The 13,710-nt window shown below is 36.4% G+C and overlaps 1 protein-coding gene across 1 annotated transcript in view; it reads right to left on the reverse strand.

Moving 5' to 3' along the window:
* Positions 1 to 733: 733 nt before the first annotated feature.
* ttll7 (tubulin tyrosine ligase-like family, member 7) overlaps positions 734 to 13,710 on the reverse strand; it is an 89,691-nt gene continuing 76,714 nt past the window's right edge. Inside the window, 2 exon segments of the mRNA XM_051122479.1 lie at positions 734 to 3,656; positions 10,221 to 10,394. Of these exon segments, the coding sequence (XP_050978436.1) occupies positions 3,539 to 3,656; positions 10,221 to 10,394 (292 nt within the window). The 3' untranslated portion in view covers positions 734 to 3,538.

Genomic DNA, 13,710 nt, shown 5'->3' on the forward strand with positions numbered 1-13,710 from the left:
ATAAAAAAAAAGGTTTGGGAAGTGTGGAAACTTGGAAACGTGTCTTTGCAATTCATTAGGTGCTACTAGCAATGCATTACACACAAAGTTCACACAGACAACAATCTGCAACTCATATGCAACTCAGGAAATGCAGACAATGCCTCTCACATGGTCTATACCCTGATGCAGTTGAATACCGCAGTAAAGTAGTAATAACCACTAGCAAAAAATAGTGCAACAAGTTCACAACCTCCAGCAATTAAATCACTGTGAAAGCACCTTAACTGAGGACTGCAAAACTATTGATGCAAGCAAAACAGTTTGCAAAAAGCAGAATGTACTGACTTTAATCAAAACTCACATCAAGTGTCAGCTGTTGACACTTTCATTTCTTTGATTCAAGAATCACACGGACGTGTCAACACGTGTTTCTATCTCAATGCTTCTCTCTGCTGTTGCTAAGTAACACCGTCACGGCCTTTCTTTTGTTGTAAGAGACAAGGGAAGAAACAAGGAGTTTTACAGTGTAGTTTTTAGTTTTCGAGAATGACCTTAGGTTAGATCAAAACATGACAAGGTTACGCTCCGAAATCTCACGCGAGACTGTGTGGAATGACATGAAGTGTCATGCTGGGGAAGTGTATGTGCGGTGTGTGTAAGGTACCTTGTGTTAAGAAACCCTCAGGAGACAGAAGCAGAAGTCAGAAAGGTCAGACGCAGCTCAATGAGATTCTCAAATAGAGTTCTGGAGTCTGTTTAGATGTTTTAAGCCTTTTATTGCTATTAAAAACCATTCTCCTGAATGAAAATCCAGGCAAAAATAACATTTGGCATTGTGACGTGGTGGTACGTTGGGCAAAATGACCTGAAATGGTCTGATGGATAAATGTTGGGTTATCGCTGTGTTCAGCAGGAATTACATAGTTGGCTGTCAGAACACTGTCACTACGATTTCCCTCACTTACCAAAAAAGAAAACCCAGCAGCCGAGGTTTTTAAACAGCACATCCTGAACAAAAATCCCAGAAATTATATGGAATGATAACTATTGCCAACAGTCACATACAGCTCCTCAATAACACACTGCTGGTTGTGAGAGGTGTTGGCACAGCGTGGTTTGAGCTGGCACATCCAGGTCACTTTTACTAAAACACTATGTGAACATTTATCCTAATTAGATCCAAAGCAAAGCTCTGCAATTAGCACTTATTACAGTACTTTCATAAAAGGTTATTCCGTTCATAAAGTCACTGATACATTGGTAATGCCATGGTTAAAATGAACAAGCATATTTAAAACAAATGTTAAATCAGATGTAAACACAGACGTTTTAATAAAATAAATAACATAAATTAATTCAAGTATCTTCAAGATGCAGCCATCCAAGTTTTAGCACATTGAGCTCATACACAATTTACCAAACATACTCTACCAGCAGCAGTATTACAAAAAAAAATCCCTCTCATCAGCACTACACACAGTTCAGACCGAGGTTCATATTTGCATCTACACAATATGGCTCATAAAAGTTATGTAAAAGAGACTTGCGTCCCTTAAGTTGATACGTGATCTCAGCTTTTAGTTCAGAACAGGCAAGTATAGTCTAGTATAGTCTAGTATAATGCAGAGCATTTATTCCAAACAGTAAGCATTTTTAATTCCTAACTCTATAATACTCATAAAGCCCTACGCCTAACCTCTAACCCTAAATCTCACTCCAAATCTAACACTTAAACCCTTACAAGGGTTACTTCAGCCAAAAATTAAAATTTACATTATTTACTCACCCTCCTGCTGGCATCCTAGATGTATATGACCTTCTTCCTTCTTTCAGACGAATCCAATCGGATCTATATTAAAAATTATCCTGGCATTTCCTTTATCGTAGCATGGGCGGGTGTTTGTCTTCATCAGTCCAAAACAAGTCCAATAATATGCATCCATCCACAAAAAAAAAAGTGCCTCACACGGCTCTGGGGGGTTAATAAAGGCCTCCTGTAGTGAATCTAAACACATCTAAAACGTAATAATCACTTTAATCTAGCTTGCAAGGGCTGGTCGTACCAGGAAGCAGTTTTTTGTTGCTCTTATAAACAAACCAACGTTTGTTTATAAGAGCAAAGGAAGCAAAGTCTCCTTACTTTAGCAAAAGAACAGTCTCCTCTTCGTTTGTATTGAAATCCTCCAACATTTTCCTTTACAAACCGTTGTTTTGAACGTCTAATTCGTGACCGTTGTTTTGTTTTGATCTCTTCACTGCGCGTTCGCGTTCGTCACTTCTCCGCGGTGCGTGCGCAAAGACAACGTATTGCGACATCCGCCTGGAGCTGCTTCCGAGTACGACCAGATTAAAGTGATTCTTTTTTTTATTATTGCAATAAAGAACAACAAAAAGTACAGTACGTACAAAACAAACAGTACGTACAAAAGATACAAACAATCTTTTAATAATAAACAAATTATGGATTAAAGTTAACAGGAATAGTAATATAATAGACAAATTTCTTACGAAATAAACAGAAGTAAAAAAAAAAAAAAAAAAAAACGCAGCGATTTGCTACTCCCCAGAGCCCTGTGAGGCACTTTTTATTATGGATGGATGCACTGGACTTGTTTTGGACTGACGAGAAAAGCCAGGATGATTTTTAATATAACTCAGATTGGATTTGTCTGAAAGAAAAAAGTCATATACACCTAGGATGTCTAGAAGGTGAGTAAATTATGGGCTAATTTTCATTTTTGGGTGAACTAACCCTTTAATATTAACTGTTTACCTTTCTAAATCATTTTTAGGGGGGCATTCACACAGGACACATCCCATTTGCACTATTTTTAAATCCTTCAACAATTCTTTTTTTTTTTTTTGCACCATGCAATCTTAGAAAGTATTTTAATTATTATGGATGCGTATTTTAATTTTAGGATGTGAATTTTAATTATTTGGAATTAATAAATTTAACTGATTGGTCACTCAAACGAAACGTACTCAAAGTGCCCCCACATTGGAATAACGCTTTCAGGTACCTCAGTTACATCTGTCCATTTCCTGTGTGAACGGCCCCATATTGTTATCATTTTAATTCTGAGAAGCATTTAAAATATACTAAATGATCTAAAATATACTAAAGTGACACCATGTTGTATATTAATCGATAAAATAATTTAGGGGAAAACTGTGTAAGAGAAACAACACCATGGTTAATGAACAAAAAAAAAAAAAAAAAAAAAGTGAACATGACCTTTTTCTGATTCCATGACACTGTAACATTCACTGGAATAATTCACTGAATAATTTGTAGAGTCTTGAAAATAAATTCATAAAGTTCATCATTTTTACAAGCATCCTAAGGGAAATAGTAATGCAGCAGATAATTTACAGCGGACAGGAGGCAGGAACTGCTCGATCATATGCATCTGATGCATGAACAATGCAGACGGGCAAATCCCGTTAAATATGCTGCTGGAGTTCGCGGAGGTCCCAGACGTTATGCCCTTAGGTCTGGATGTTGTAAGTCTGGATATGTTCTTCCCCAGCAGGTGTCGGAGTCCAGCGGCCATCAGAAGTGACCCATTCGTGCGGTAAAGACGCTGCGGGGGCGGGTCGAGGACGTTGAGCGGCCAAAGCTAGATGACGGCCACTTGATGATGAACTGGGAGGTGACTGGCAGCAGATACCTACACAGACGGAGAAAGGAATCAGAAATGGGGGTTGGATGCCAGACTCAAAGGCAGGATTAGACACACAAAGGTCACCTAAAGAGATCAGTCCCTTTTCCTCTCTCTCCGCTTCCAATTCTCCTCCAGCTGATGCTTTGGACTCGCGTCCCCCCTGCTGACCCTCACGTTTACACCGTGCCATTTTTAACAATGAGTGACACGAGTGGCTGAACGTGACTTGTTTTAACAGATAAGTGCATGTTTAATGCACAGGATGCTCTGAGACAGGATAACAGGTTAGATAATTAGGGCCTACACGGAGACATGGAGGGTAACCAGCCTGGACAGCTGATGACCCACACTATCTAATTGCAGAACAGCTTAATTATAATTCCACTCGAAACAAGGCACTTTAAAATCGTTAATTAATTAAATAACACAGTGACAAAAAAAAAAAACAAGTTGTGCTAAATAAACTGAATACACTAAATCGTTTGAACAAACAGTGAACTGCTAAAGTCTTTTTTTTAATTTTAGTAGTGGTAATAAGTCAAACTTTAGATTTGTTTGTAAAAAACTGTGATTACCAATTATAATTAATAACAACATGTAAACATGGACCACAAAACTAGTCGTAAGTAGCACGGGTATACTTGTATCAATAGCCAATAATACATTGTATGGGTCACAATTATAATTTTTTTCAGGATATTAAGTAAAGATCATGTTCCATGAACATATTTTGTAAATTTCCTAGCGTAAATATATCAAATCTTAATTTCTGATTAGTAATATGCATTGCTAAAAACTTAATTCGGACAACTTTAAAGGCAATTCTCTAAATTTTTTTACACCCTCAGATTCCAGGTTTTCAAATAGTTGTATCTCGACCAAATATTGTCCTATCCTAACATATTATTTATTTATTTATTCAGCTTTCAGATGATGTTTAAACCTCAATTTAAAAAAATAATGATTTATGTAATATATATAGACATTTTGAAAAAACTGAGTATCCAAACCATTGAAAAAAGTGCTATGGAAGTCAATGGGGACCAACATACGATATTCTTCTTATTATCTTCTATTGTGTTTAGCAGACGAAAGACATTCAGTTAGACGTATTTTATAACAATTCAAAAATTGTAAAGTTGCGAGTGTATTAAAATCATACATAAATAATAAATAAAATGATAAACAATAGCAGGAGTGTCACGTTTTAATTAAATCACACAAAACAAGCCCAGAAAGTGGATTTGTATGAATGCAATGCTGTAGTTTTGACAGCAATACATAATGCTAGTACAAATTAGGACCGCTTCTTATCTAAAGAAAGAAGATTTGTTCTAAAGCCCCTGCTGCAGAAAGACAGGGCCAAGAGACTTGGAAAGAATCAAATTAACTTTTATAAAAGAACGTCCTTGAATCTACTCATGATACTGTACTAGGAATGCATTTGCAGTGCATTTACACCAATCGGCTATGCGTAATAAGAAACGCGGATGCCCTGCATTGTGTGTGTTGTGGATCATAAAACTCTGGACAATAATGAATATCGATAAATACGTCCAATGCACATATTGAGCCACCTTTCACATCGTGAGCACATGATCTTTCCTGGCGTTCCTTTCATTAAAGCTTTAAAAATCAGACCTCACGCTTTGGTTCTTCCCTCCGGGAAACCCAGACAGGTGAGTTCTCAGGAAATGGTTTTGGGTTGGGGTTGAGCCTCATTACCATATTTTTCACTACAGACTGCTAAGTTTGGTCAACAAAAGGAAATGTCAAAGGAATATGAAATTCAAATATGAACATATATGGAGGTGGGCCTTTCTGGCTCTGAAGAATTCCCTGTAAGGAAGTCTCATCCATGAGAGAGCTCCATCACTCAGGGTCCAATCAGGCTGCAGGCAGTGTTTAATTGGACCTCTGTGAGGATTCCTCCAGGTCTCTGGCTTTTGATCATTGAGCAGTTCTTGGAAAAACCTGCCAGTGCAAAGCCCCTAGAGAACAGCCAGCTGTCTAACCTTCGAACGTGTGTGTGCTTTACTAATTACACACAATCGCTCGGAGATCTGCACATATCTCACGTCTGTTTGCTTGTTTAAAGCCTACACTCTATCACCCAACTGCCACACACCACAGAAAACTTTGAGAGAGAACTTTTAGACACTTTGAGAGAAAATGGAGACTTCCTTATTCACCAAATATCATATTACGCCTTTCAAAAGTTAAGAAAGGTTTCCAGAGCCTTACATCCTGATAAAAATCCTAACAAAACTTTCCGTGCTATTGTATGCAACAATGACGTTGTACGACCATGAAAGAGCCCTGTTTTCATTCATTTGAAAATTATTGTGTATGTGTTATTACTTTTCACGACCAAACACTGAATCCTAATGACTACAACCAGAGTTGGTGGTAATACCTTACACGTAATCCTTTTTTTAAAATAATGCTTTGCTAAAACTGCACCATAATGCCCAAATTCTGTTTTCGGACCCAATTTATATTATATGTACTTACATTTAAATGAATCACCACACCCGTCCCTAACCTTACCCAATTCCCACCTCAATATAAGCAAAATTATATTGCAATTCAACATGAACAGCTACACGTTACCTAACAATTTATTATTTTATTATTAAGTACATAATATTTAAAGACGCCTAATATAAAGTGGTACCCTGTTTTCAAATGCAAAACAGGTGTAATTTTTTTTATTCACACTGAATGTACACTGCAAGCGAGCGGCAACAACAACAAATTAGACTGCTGAAATTATTAATGAACATATCTACACTATAAATGGATTAGTAATTAGTTACTTTCTATGAGTAATGCAATAATGTAACATTACTTTTAAAAGTAAAGTCTCATAGCACTTTGCGTATATAATAGGTCAATCATGTTTCAAGTTTCGAAATTACAAAAATGCATTGTTGGGACTTTATACATCAGAAATTGATTGGATGTAAAAATTGGCATTGCATTTATATAACAGATGGTTAGAGGAGGGGCTTAAAGGAGAAGTCCACTTCCAGAACAAAAAATGACAGATAATGATGTTAATGTCTTTCTTTCTTCAGCCATAAAGAAATTATGTTTTTTGAGGAAAACATTTCAGGATTTTTCTCCATATAATGGACTGATACGGTGCCCCGATTTTGAACTTTCAAAACGCAGTTTAATGCGGCTTCAAACGATCCCAAATGCGGTTGTAAACGATCCCGGCCGAGAAAGAAGGGTCTTATCTAGCAAAACGAAAAAATTGTATTTAAATACTTTTTAATGTCAAACGCTCGTCTTGTCTTGCTCTGCTTTATTCTGGATCAGTCCATTATATGAAGAAAAATCCAGAAATGTTTTGAAAACTCGAAAAACATAATTTCTTTCCGACTGAAGAAAAAAAGACATGAACATCTTGGATGACAAGGGGGTGAGTACATTATCTGTAAATTTTTGTTCTGGAAGTGGATTTCTTCTTTAACAATAATAAGACTTGGGTGACGTCAAATGAACAGTAAAGGGAGGCTGGGCAAGGAAATATATTTTGATCAAAGATTCCACACACATTTCTTTGGAATAATGCACATTGATAAATCAAATAACCTGGAACACGAAGTACATGAGGTGAATTTTGATTTTGTGTTGACTTATGGGTATGGTTAATCTCTTAGACAAAGTGCACATTTCTTATATATCACTTGACCTCTTCTCCTTCTACCCAAGAGAGGGGACAGTCACCTGATGAATCTGAACAAGGAAGGAGGAGGCGATGGAGTAAGAAGTAAGGATGAGACTGTTACCCAGGCATCATTTTCCTAACGAGGCAAAGCAGATGCTGGCTGATTGAAAAATAACGTATCCCCAAGGGCCGTTCCAGCAATGAGTCGTCAATGAGGCATGTCCTGAGAGAACACAAGTGTGTGAAGAGAGCGGATATTGGATAGGATAGAGAGTGGAGAGGAAATCGAAAATGACTTGCTGGCCTCTTCATGGAAATCCAGCAGAAAAACAAAAACAAAAAAAAAAAAAAAAAAACAAGCAGGTGGACAAAGGTTGGTGGCTGAAGATCAGACACACTGGAGATACGGGAGAAACGACTGTGATCCAAATCCAAAAGATACAACACAAGGGGGTGGAATCACAGGATGAGTGAGGCCAGCAAACAAGTCAGGATCGAAAGACGGAAACCAAACTAAATAATTCTGCTTGATTCTAAGCTACACTTAAGTCCTTAAGCTTATGCAGGATACGAAACTGTGTTGCCAATGGCACTTACAATGCAAGTAAATTCTGTCAAAAGTTATGTGCAATATTTTAACTTTGTTGCCAAGACACCGCAATACAGGTAAACCCTGTGATCTCAAGTAAAATTCATGTCATATCCATTCATTGACCCGATCTCTCTAATAATAGTGAGCTCTAATAATACAACACTTTCTAACAAGTACAAGTAAAAATGCTCTGCACAAGGTTTTGTGATTCAAGGTGACATTTTGTGGACAAAAAAGTTCCTTATTATTTGTTAATAGTGTCGTGATGCATGAAGCACCTCAAACATTAGTCACTTTCAAACCAAGGAGCTTTCTGTTGGTCACACTGAATTTATGAGGCCAACTTGACCATTAAAAATCTGCGCAGGGAACTTTTTCACCCTCACATGAAACTGTAGATCATGCAGATTTCTATTAAAAATCCTGGATTTAAAAAACACTAATTCAAGTCATTTTAAGCATGTTTTAGAGATTAATATAGCACTTTTGTTTTTAAAAATAGCTAACATTCTTAACACAAAACTAATTTATTGTTTAAATGTTAAAATCAATTGATAGTTAGACATCAGTGAATCAATGATGGCTCAATGATGAACCGAGTGTTTACTATTGTCCTTTTGCATTATCAACACACTTTCTTCCCATTTTTAATACTGTAAAGCTGCTTTGACCCAACCTGTATTGTTAAAAGCTCTACAGTATATAAATAAATGTGACTTGACATTTTCAGAAAATATATAATTTTTTAGGTGACTTTTATGTTTATGCTTAAAATAAGAATAAAAGAAAACTAAATAGTTTTTAATATAATAATATTTAGCAATATTAAATGTAACCATATTTTAAGAATCAGTGTGATTTAGTTTGTCTAGTGCATTGGCATGGTAAAGTACATGAAAATGTTAACGTATTTGGTCTTGGTGGAATAGATCTGCTATGCTGCTGCGGCAGAGCAAGTACTGAGACTTGCTACTGCCAATACATCCACAACATGCTGCTGTGAGCATGTAAGAAATACTGCTGCTGCACATATAACATACATGAAATAACCCCCATAGCATATATGAATCTATCCACCTATACAGGAGGAGCTGGGGAAGGTGGAGGGTTTCTGAAGCATGCTGCAAACTGCTACAGCAAGCACTAGTCGTATATTTGAATGTTGAGCAGCGAGCTCATTGGCTACCGATAAAGGAGAGAACCAGTCAGCTGTGCCATGTGATGATGTCATTATGTCAGATTGAGTTAGACCTATTGGACTGCGCCCTCTAGAGTTTCATGCCAGAACTTTGTTTTTGTATAGCGTTATATTTGTATAAACAAGCTTTTTATGTATAAATACCACCAGTTTGCAGCTTCTGTTCCACCTTCACACCTCCTAACACAACTGATTCAGCTAATCACATTTGTAGATCTCTGAATCGAACAAGTCAAATGCAAGGTTATGAGAACCAAATTATGCATTGGTCAATTAAACATCAGAAATTCAGTGAATATGGAACTAATTTACCATCTTCCTAATGAATTAAGTGAATGAAAGAAGTCATTCTGATGTGCTTCTGCTGGTGCCCTAGAGTGTTTTCTTCAAATGCACATTTCATGCAAAGTACTAAAGAAAGTGTATAAGCCTAAAAATGTGGAACACTTTCCCATAGAAATTGTGCGTATAGTACAATATTAATTATGCCAAACTGAGTTTGGTCAATCAAGTGTAATCTTCTGTATTACGGTCAAAATTTACATAGAAAGAGGGTGTGTTTGCACTGAAAATACTTATATTGACGTTACATTAATGAATTTAAATACAACTGTTTGTCCTGAAATACTGCATGGAAAATTATCCTTTTCATGAATTCACCTATTGTGACATCATATAAAAACATTTAATAGTTATCAAATTTGTATATCTGCATTTAAAATTCAGTTTTATTATAGCCCGTGCCACCTTTACAGAAGGAATTAATATATTAATTCTTCACTGTCATTAGTAACAAAAGTGAGCATTGCCATAGAAACAAACTGCGACTGTGACTGAGCATGTGGACAGTTTAGACTAAAATCTCTGTCATCTCATAATTACGTTAAATTCAGCATGACATGAATGCAATATCTGGAGAGTTTAGTCCCAGAGTTTGCAAAAGTTTTAGATGTAGATGTCCCCTGCTTTAAATGAGGCTGCATGATGCAATGGAAAATGCTTAAATGCTGTTCTGCAGTTTTAACTGTACTAATGATGATGTGTCAGTACATTCTTATAGCAGCATCGTCGTGGGAACTTCAGGAAGTAACTATACTGTACCTTGTGTCGTCCCAGTCTGGGCTGAGTCCGCTGAGCGAACCACGGGAGTCAGCCACAAACTTGTAGACTACAAGCAGACAGTCTCTACACAACTGTACGACACGCTGGCAGCACCTCAGCTCCTGCGCAGTCACCACCTCACTGCTCTTACTGAAAACACTCTCCCACGATGACCTGCTGAAGGCAAAAACACAAACATAAATCCTACAGCCTACATAGCATGCATACTTTTATATCATAGTAACACTTATTTTTTAGAATAAAAATCTGTAAATGTTGTTCTGGAAGTGGACTTCTCCTTTAACACTGTAAAGCTGATTTGGCACGATCTGTATTATATAAAGCGCTATATAAATAAAGGTGAGAAACGAACCACGTAAGGGATAATCAACGGTTTGCCGTGCATTAAAGGAATTTAAATGCACAATGCGGAGTAAAAGAACTACCTGACGCAAAGCACGGCAAGCTGTTGATTATCCCATGGTTATTTGCCAAGTTATATACAAGTTAAAACTAGTATTGCTCTTTGCAGCACAATGTTTGACCGAATGTAAAAATGAGTTATTTTTGTAAGTTACGGCACGCAGCTCTAGCATTCTGCCCGCTTCAGATCAGACACAAGGATGAAATAGTACGGCAAGATCTCATTTATTTGAATGAATTACAGCATTTATTTCAAATAATTATCGAGAGAGAGAGAAAGAGAGAGAGATGACAGTTGTGTGTGCGTTACCTGCATGCTGTGTCTGCACGTCTCTCTCTACAAACAATTAATTACTTCAAAATCAGCGTTTTTACCACCTCGTTGCTGAGGAATAAAATGTAGCAATCTAGTATCAAGGCTATTTTATCAATAAAAATCGTGGGGAAGCGATGACAACAAGTTTACGTGTGTGTGAAGTGCACTGTGCAATCTCCAATCTCTGTGTGTGTGTGTGTGTGTTTGAGTGATGTGTGTTGGTTTGTGTGCATCAATTAAAGCAGCGCATTAATATAGAATGGTGATTAAACTTGCTTTCGATTAATGTAATTCTTTAAATGCTGTGAGAAGTGGAGCTTTTGATTAGGCTAAGGTACATAAAGAGTACAGTTGTTGCTTTATTTAAGCAGTTTAATTATAATACAGCAATTTAATTAAGCAGTATTTAACATGCTATTATGTGCTATTGCTTGCTGCTAGTAATTTGGAGTCCATTGGAGTAATGATTTTACATATTTCCCCCATATTGGCTTCTCTTCACTGGCTTCTGTTCCATTTTAGAATTGATTTTAAGGTTTTAGTTCTTGCTTATAAATCCTCAAATGGCCTAGCCCCAACCTATCTTTCTGATCTTATAAAACTGCATGTTCCACCCAGGTCTCTGAGGTCTGCTGACCTTATGTTGCTGGCAGTCCCTAGAGTAAGACTGAAGCACAGGGGAGATCGTGCCTTTGCAGTAGCTGCCCGTAAAACTATAGAACTCGTTACCGTTGTCTGTGAGGATGGCTCCAACTTGGTCTGTTTTTAAAACTAGTCTTAAAACACAATTTCATTCATTTTTCTTTTTGTCTTTGCCGTTCTGTCATTCTGATCTGTATGTGCAATACTATACAGTATCTTTTTATTGTTGTTTGTTTTATGACCCTATTTGTACAGCACTTTGTTCAACGACTGCTGTTTTTAAATGTGATCTAGAACTAAAATACACTTGAAACTTGAAACTTTATACCATAGTTTATACTATTTTACAGTATAACGACAAAAATATTTTAAATAATTTGAATGACACTAGTGAAAAATAAATATATTGAAATGTATTTAAAATACATTTATTTCATGCCAAGTACATAAGTACATTTACAAAAATACCTTAAAAATACCCTGCAATTGTACTTTCAGTATATTAAACTGTATATTTAAAGTCTGCTAAATTGGAACAACTAAACTTGAATTGTCTGGAAGTAGTGCTGAAGTCCAACTAAAGATATACTTAAGTATATATGATTGTGTGGAACTATTGCAAGTATACTTTAGGTACACCTGAAATATTTTGCATTTAAAGACCGATATTATTTAAAGATCATACAATCCTCATCAACAGTGACAATAAATCATATTTTAGGCTTAATATTAAGAAATGTGCATTGTGCACGAGTAGTACTCCAAATAAAGTTTAATTACAACTTTTATCATTTTTATATTAGTAAGTCTCAAGCAATATGTAAGTAAATATGTTAATAGACTTGAACTATACTTAGTATACAATAAATGCATTTTAAATCTATTACTTTTTACTAGGAGAATTAAATCCTGTCAGGGATATGTATAAAACTTTGACTCTGCTCATGTAAACAAATTATGTTTGTGTTTTTTAATTGATTCATGTAAAACCGATGTATGATTAAATCGGTTAATTTAAATATAAATCGGTTTTAAATATAAACTCAACACCCTTTTTCAGTGTTTAATTTCAGTTTAATATTTTTACTCTGTATGAGTGTTTTTATTTCTGTGCAAAAAGAAATATTTTTGATTAATATAAAATCAAAATTAAAGATTTGAACCACATCATAAATAGAATTTGAGAAAAAATGTGAGTATTTTTTAGCTGATCCACTGTATCATTTTTTTTTTTTTTCAGTGAAAGGTGTTGACATATTGGAAAATAATATTCTAATTAAGTAACAATTTATAGACTTCAGATTTATACTGTCACGTATACCATCATAGAGGCAATACGAGCCAGGTTTTACATTAAAAGACACTGCTGGAACAAACCATCAGGAAGGTTAAAAGGTTTGATTCTGATTCGTTTGGCTCTTGTTGAAGGGAGAAACACTAAAAAGTCTTTTTTCTTTAAAGTCTTGGTGGAAGAGAAGAGGTTTCATTGTGGAGATGATGAAACGTAACTTCTAGGGATCTGAATTGTACATTACAGGCAGGGAGGCTCTACAGCGCTCTCCCACCGATATCTCCTCCCCGTGCTAACGGCTCACGGGCCACCTTCACACGTCAGTCCCTGATTAAACAGTAGCAGCATGGGTCGCTGGCAGTGCCTCTAATCCCCTAGAGCTGTGTTCGCTCTCATCAACTCCAAATGGTCTAAACCTGGCTATATAACATCCTTCACTCTGTGGCAATTACAAGAGTGATTGGGCCACACAAAGCCCCTGAGAAGCGCTCACAATGACTAGAGGGAGAAAGGCGGTCAATAAGAAGGTGTCCCCGCTGTTTGCGCTGAGAGCTGATAAAATCGCAGCATGTAAGACTCTACGTGTATTATAACAGCAAGCGTATATGCTTCTATGTGCGACTCTGAGGAAGAAAAGTCAAGACTCACAATGGAGTCAATAAAGACAAAACAGAGACCATTTTCTCATATTTATGTTCTCATATTCGGGGTTATGTTCTGTCTAAATGTCTTTTCACATTAAACACTCTTCCCAACCCATTTTCTGTGACATTTACAAGTGAAATTATTAATAAATGAAGGACACTTAAAACCACACA

Source organism: Labeo rohita, chromosome 11 (assembly GCF_022985175.1).
Source record: "Labeo rohita strain BAU-BD-2019 chromosome 11, IGBB_LRoh.1.0, whole genome shotgun sequence".
In the NCBI taxonomy this organism is placed as follows: Eukaryota; Metazoa; Chordata; class Actinopteri; order Cypriniformes; family Cyprinidae; genus Labeo; species Labeo rohita.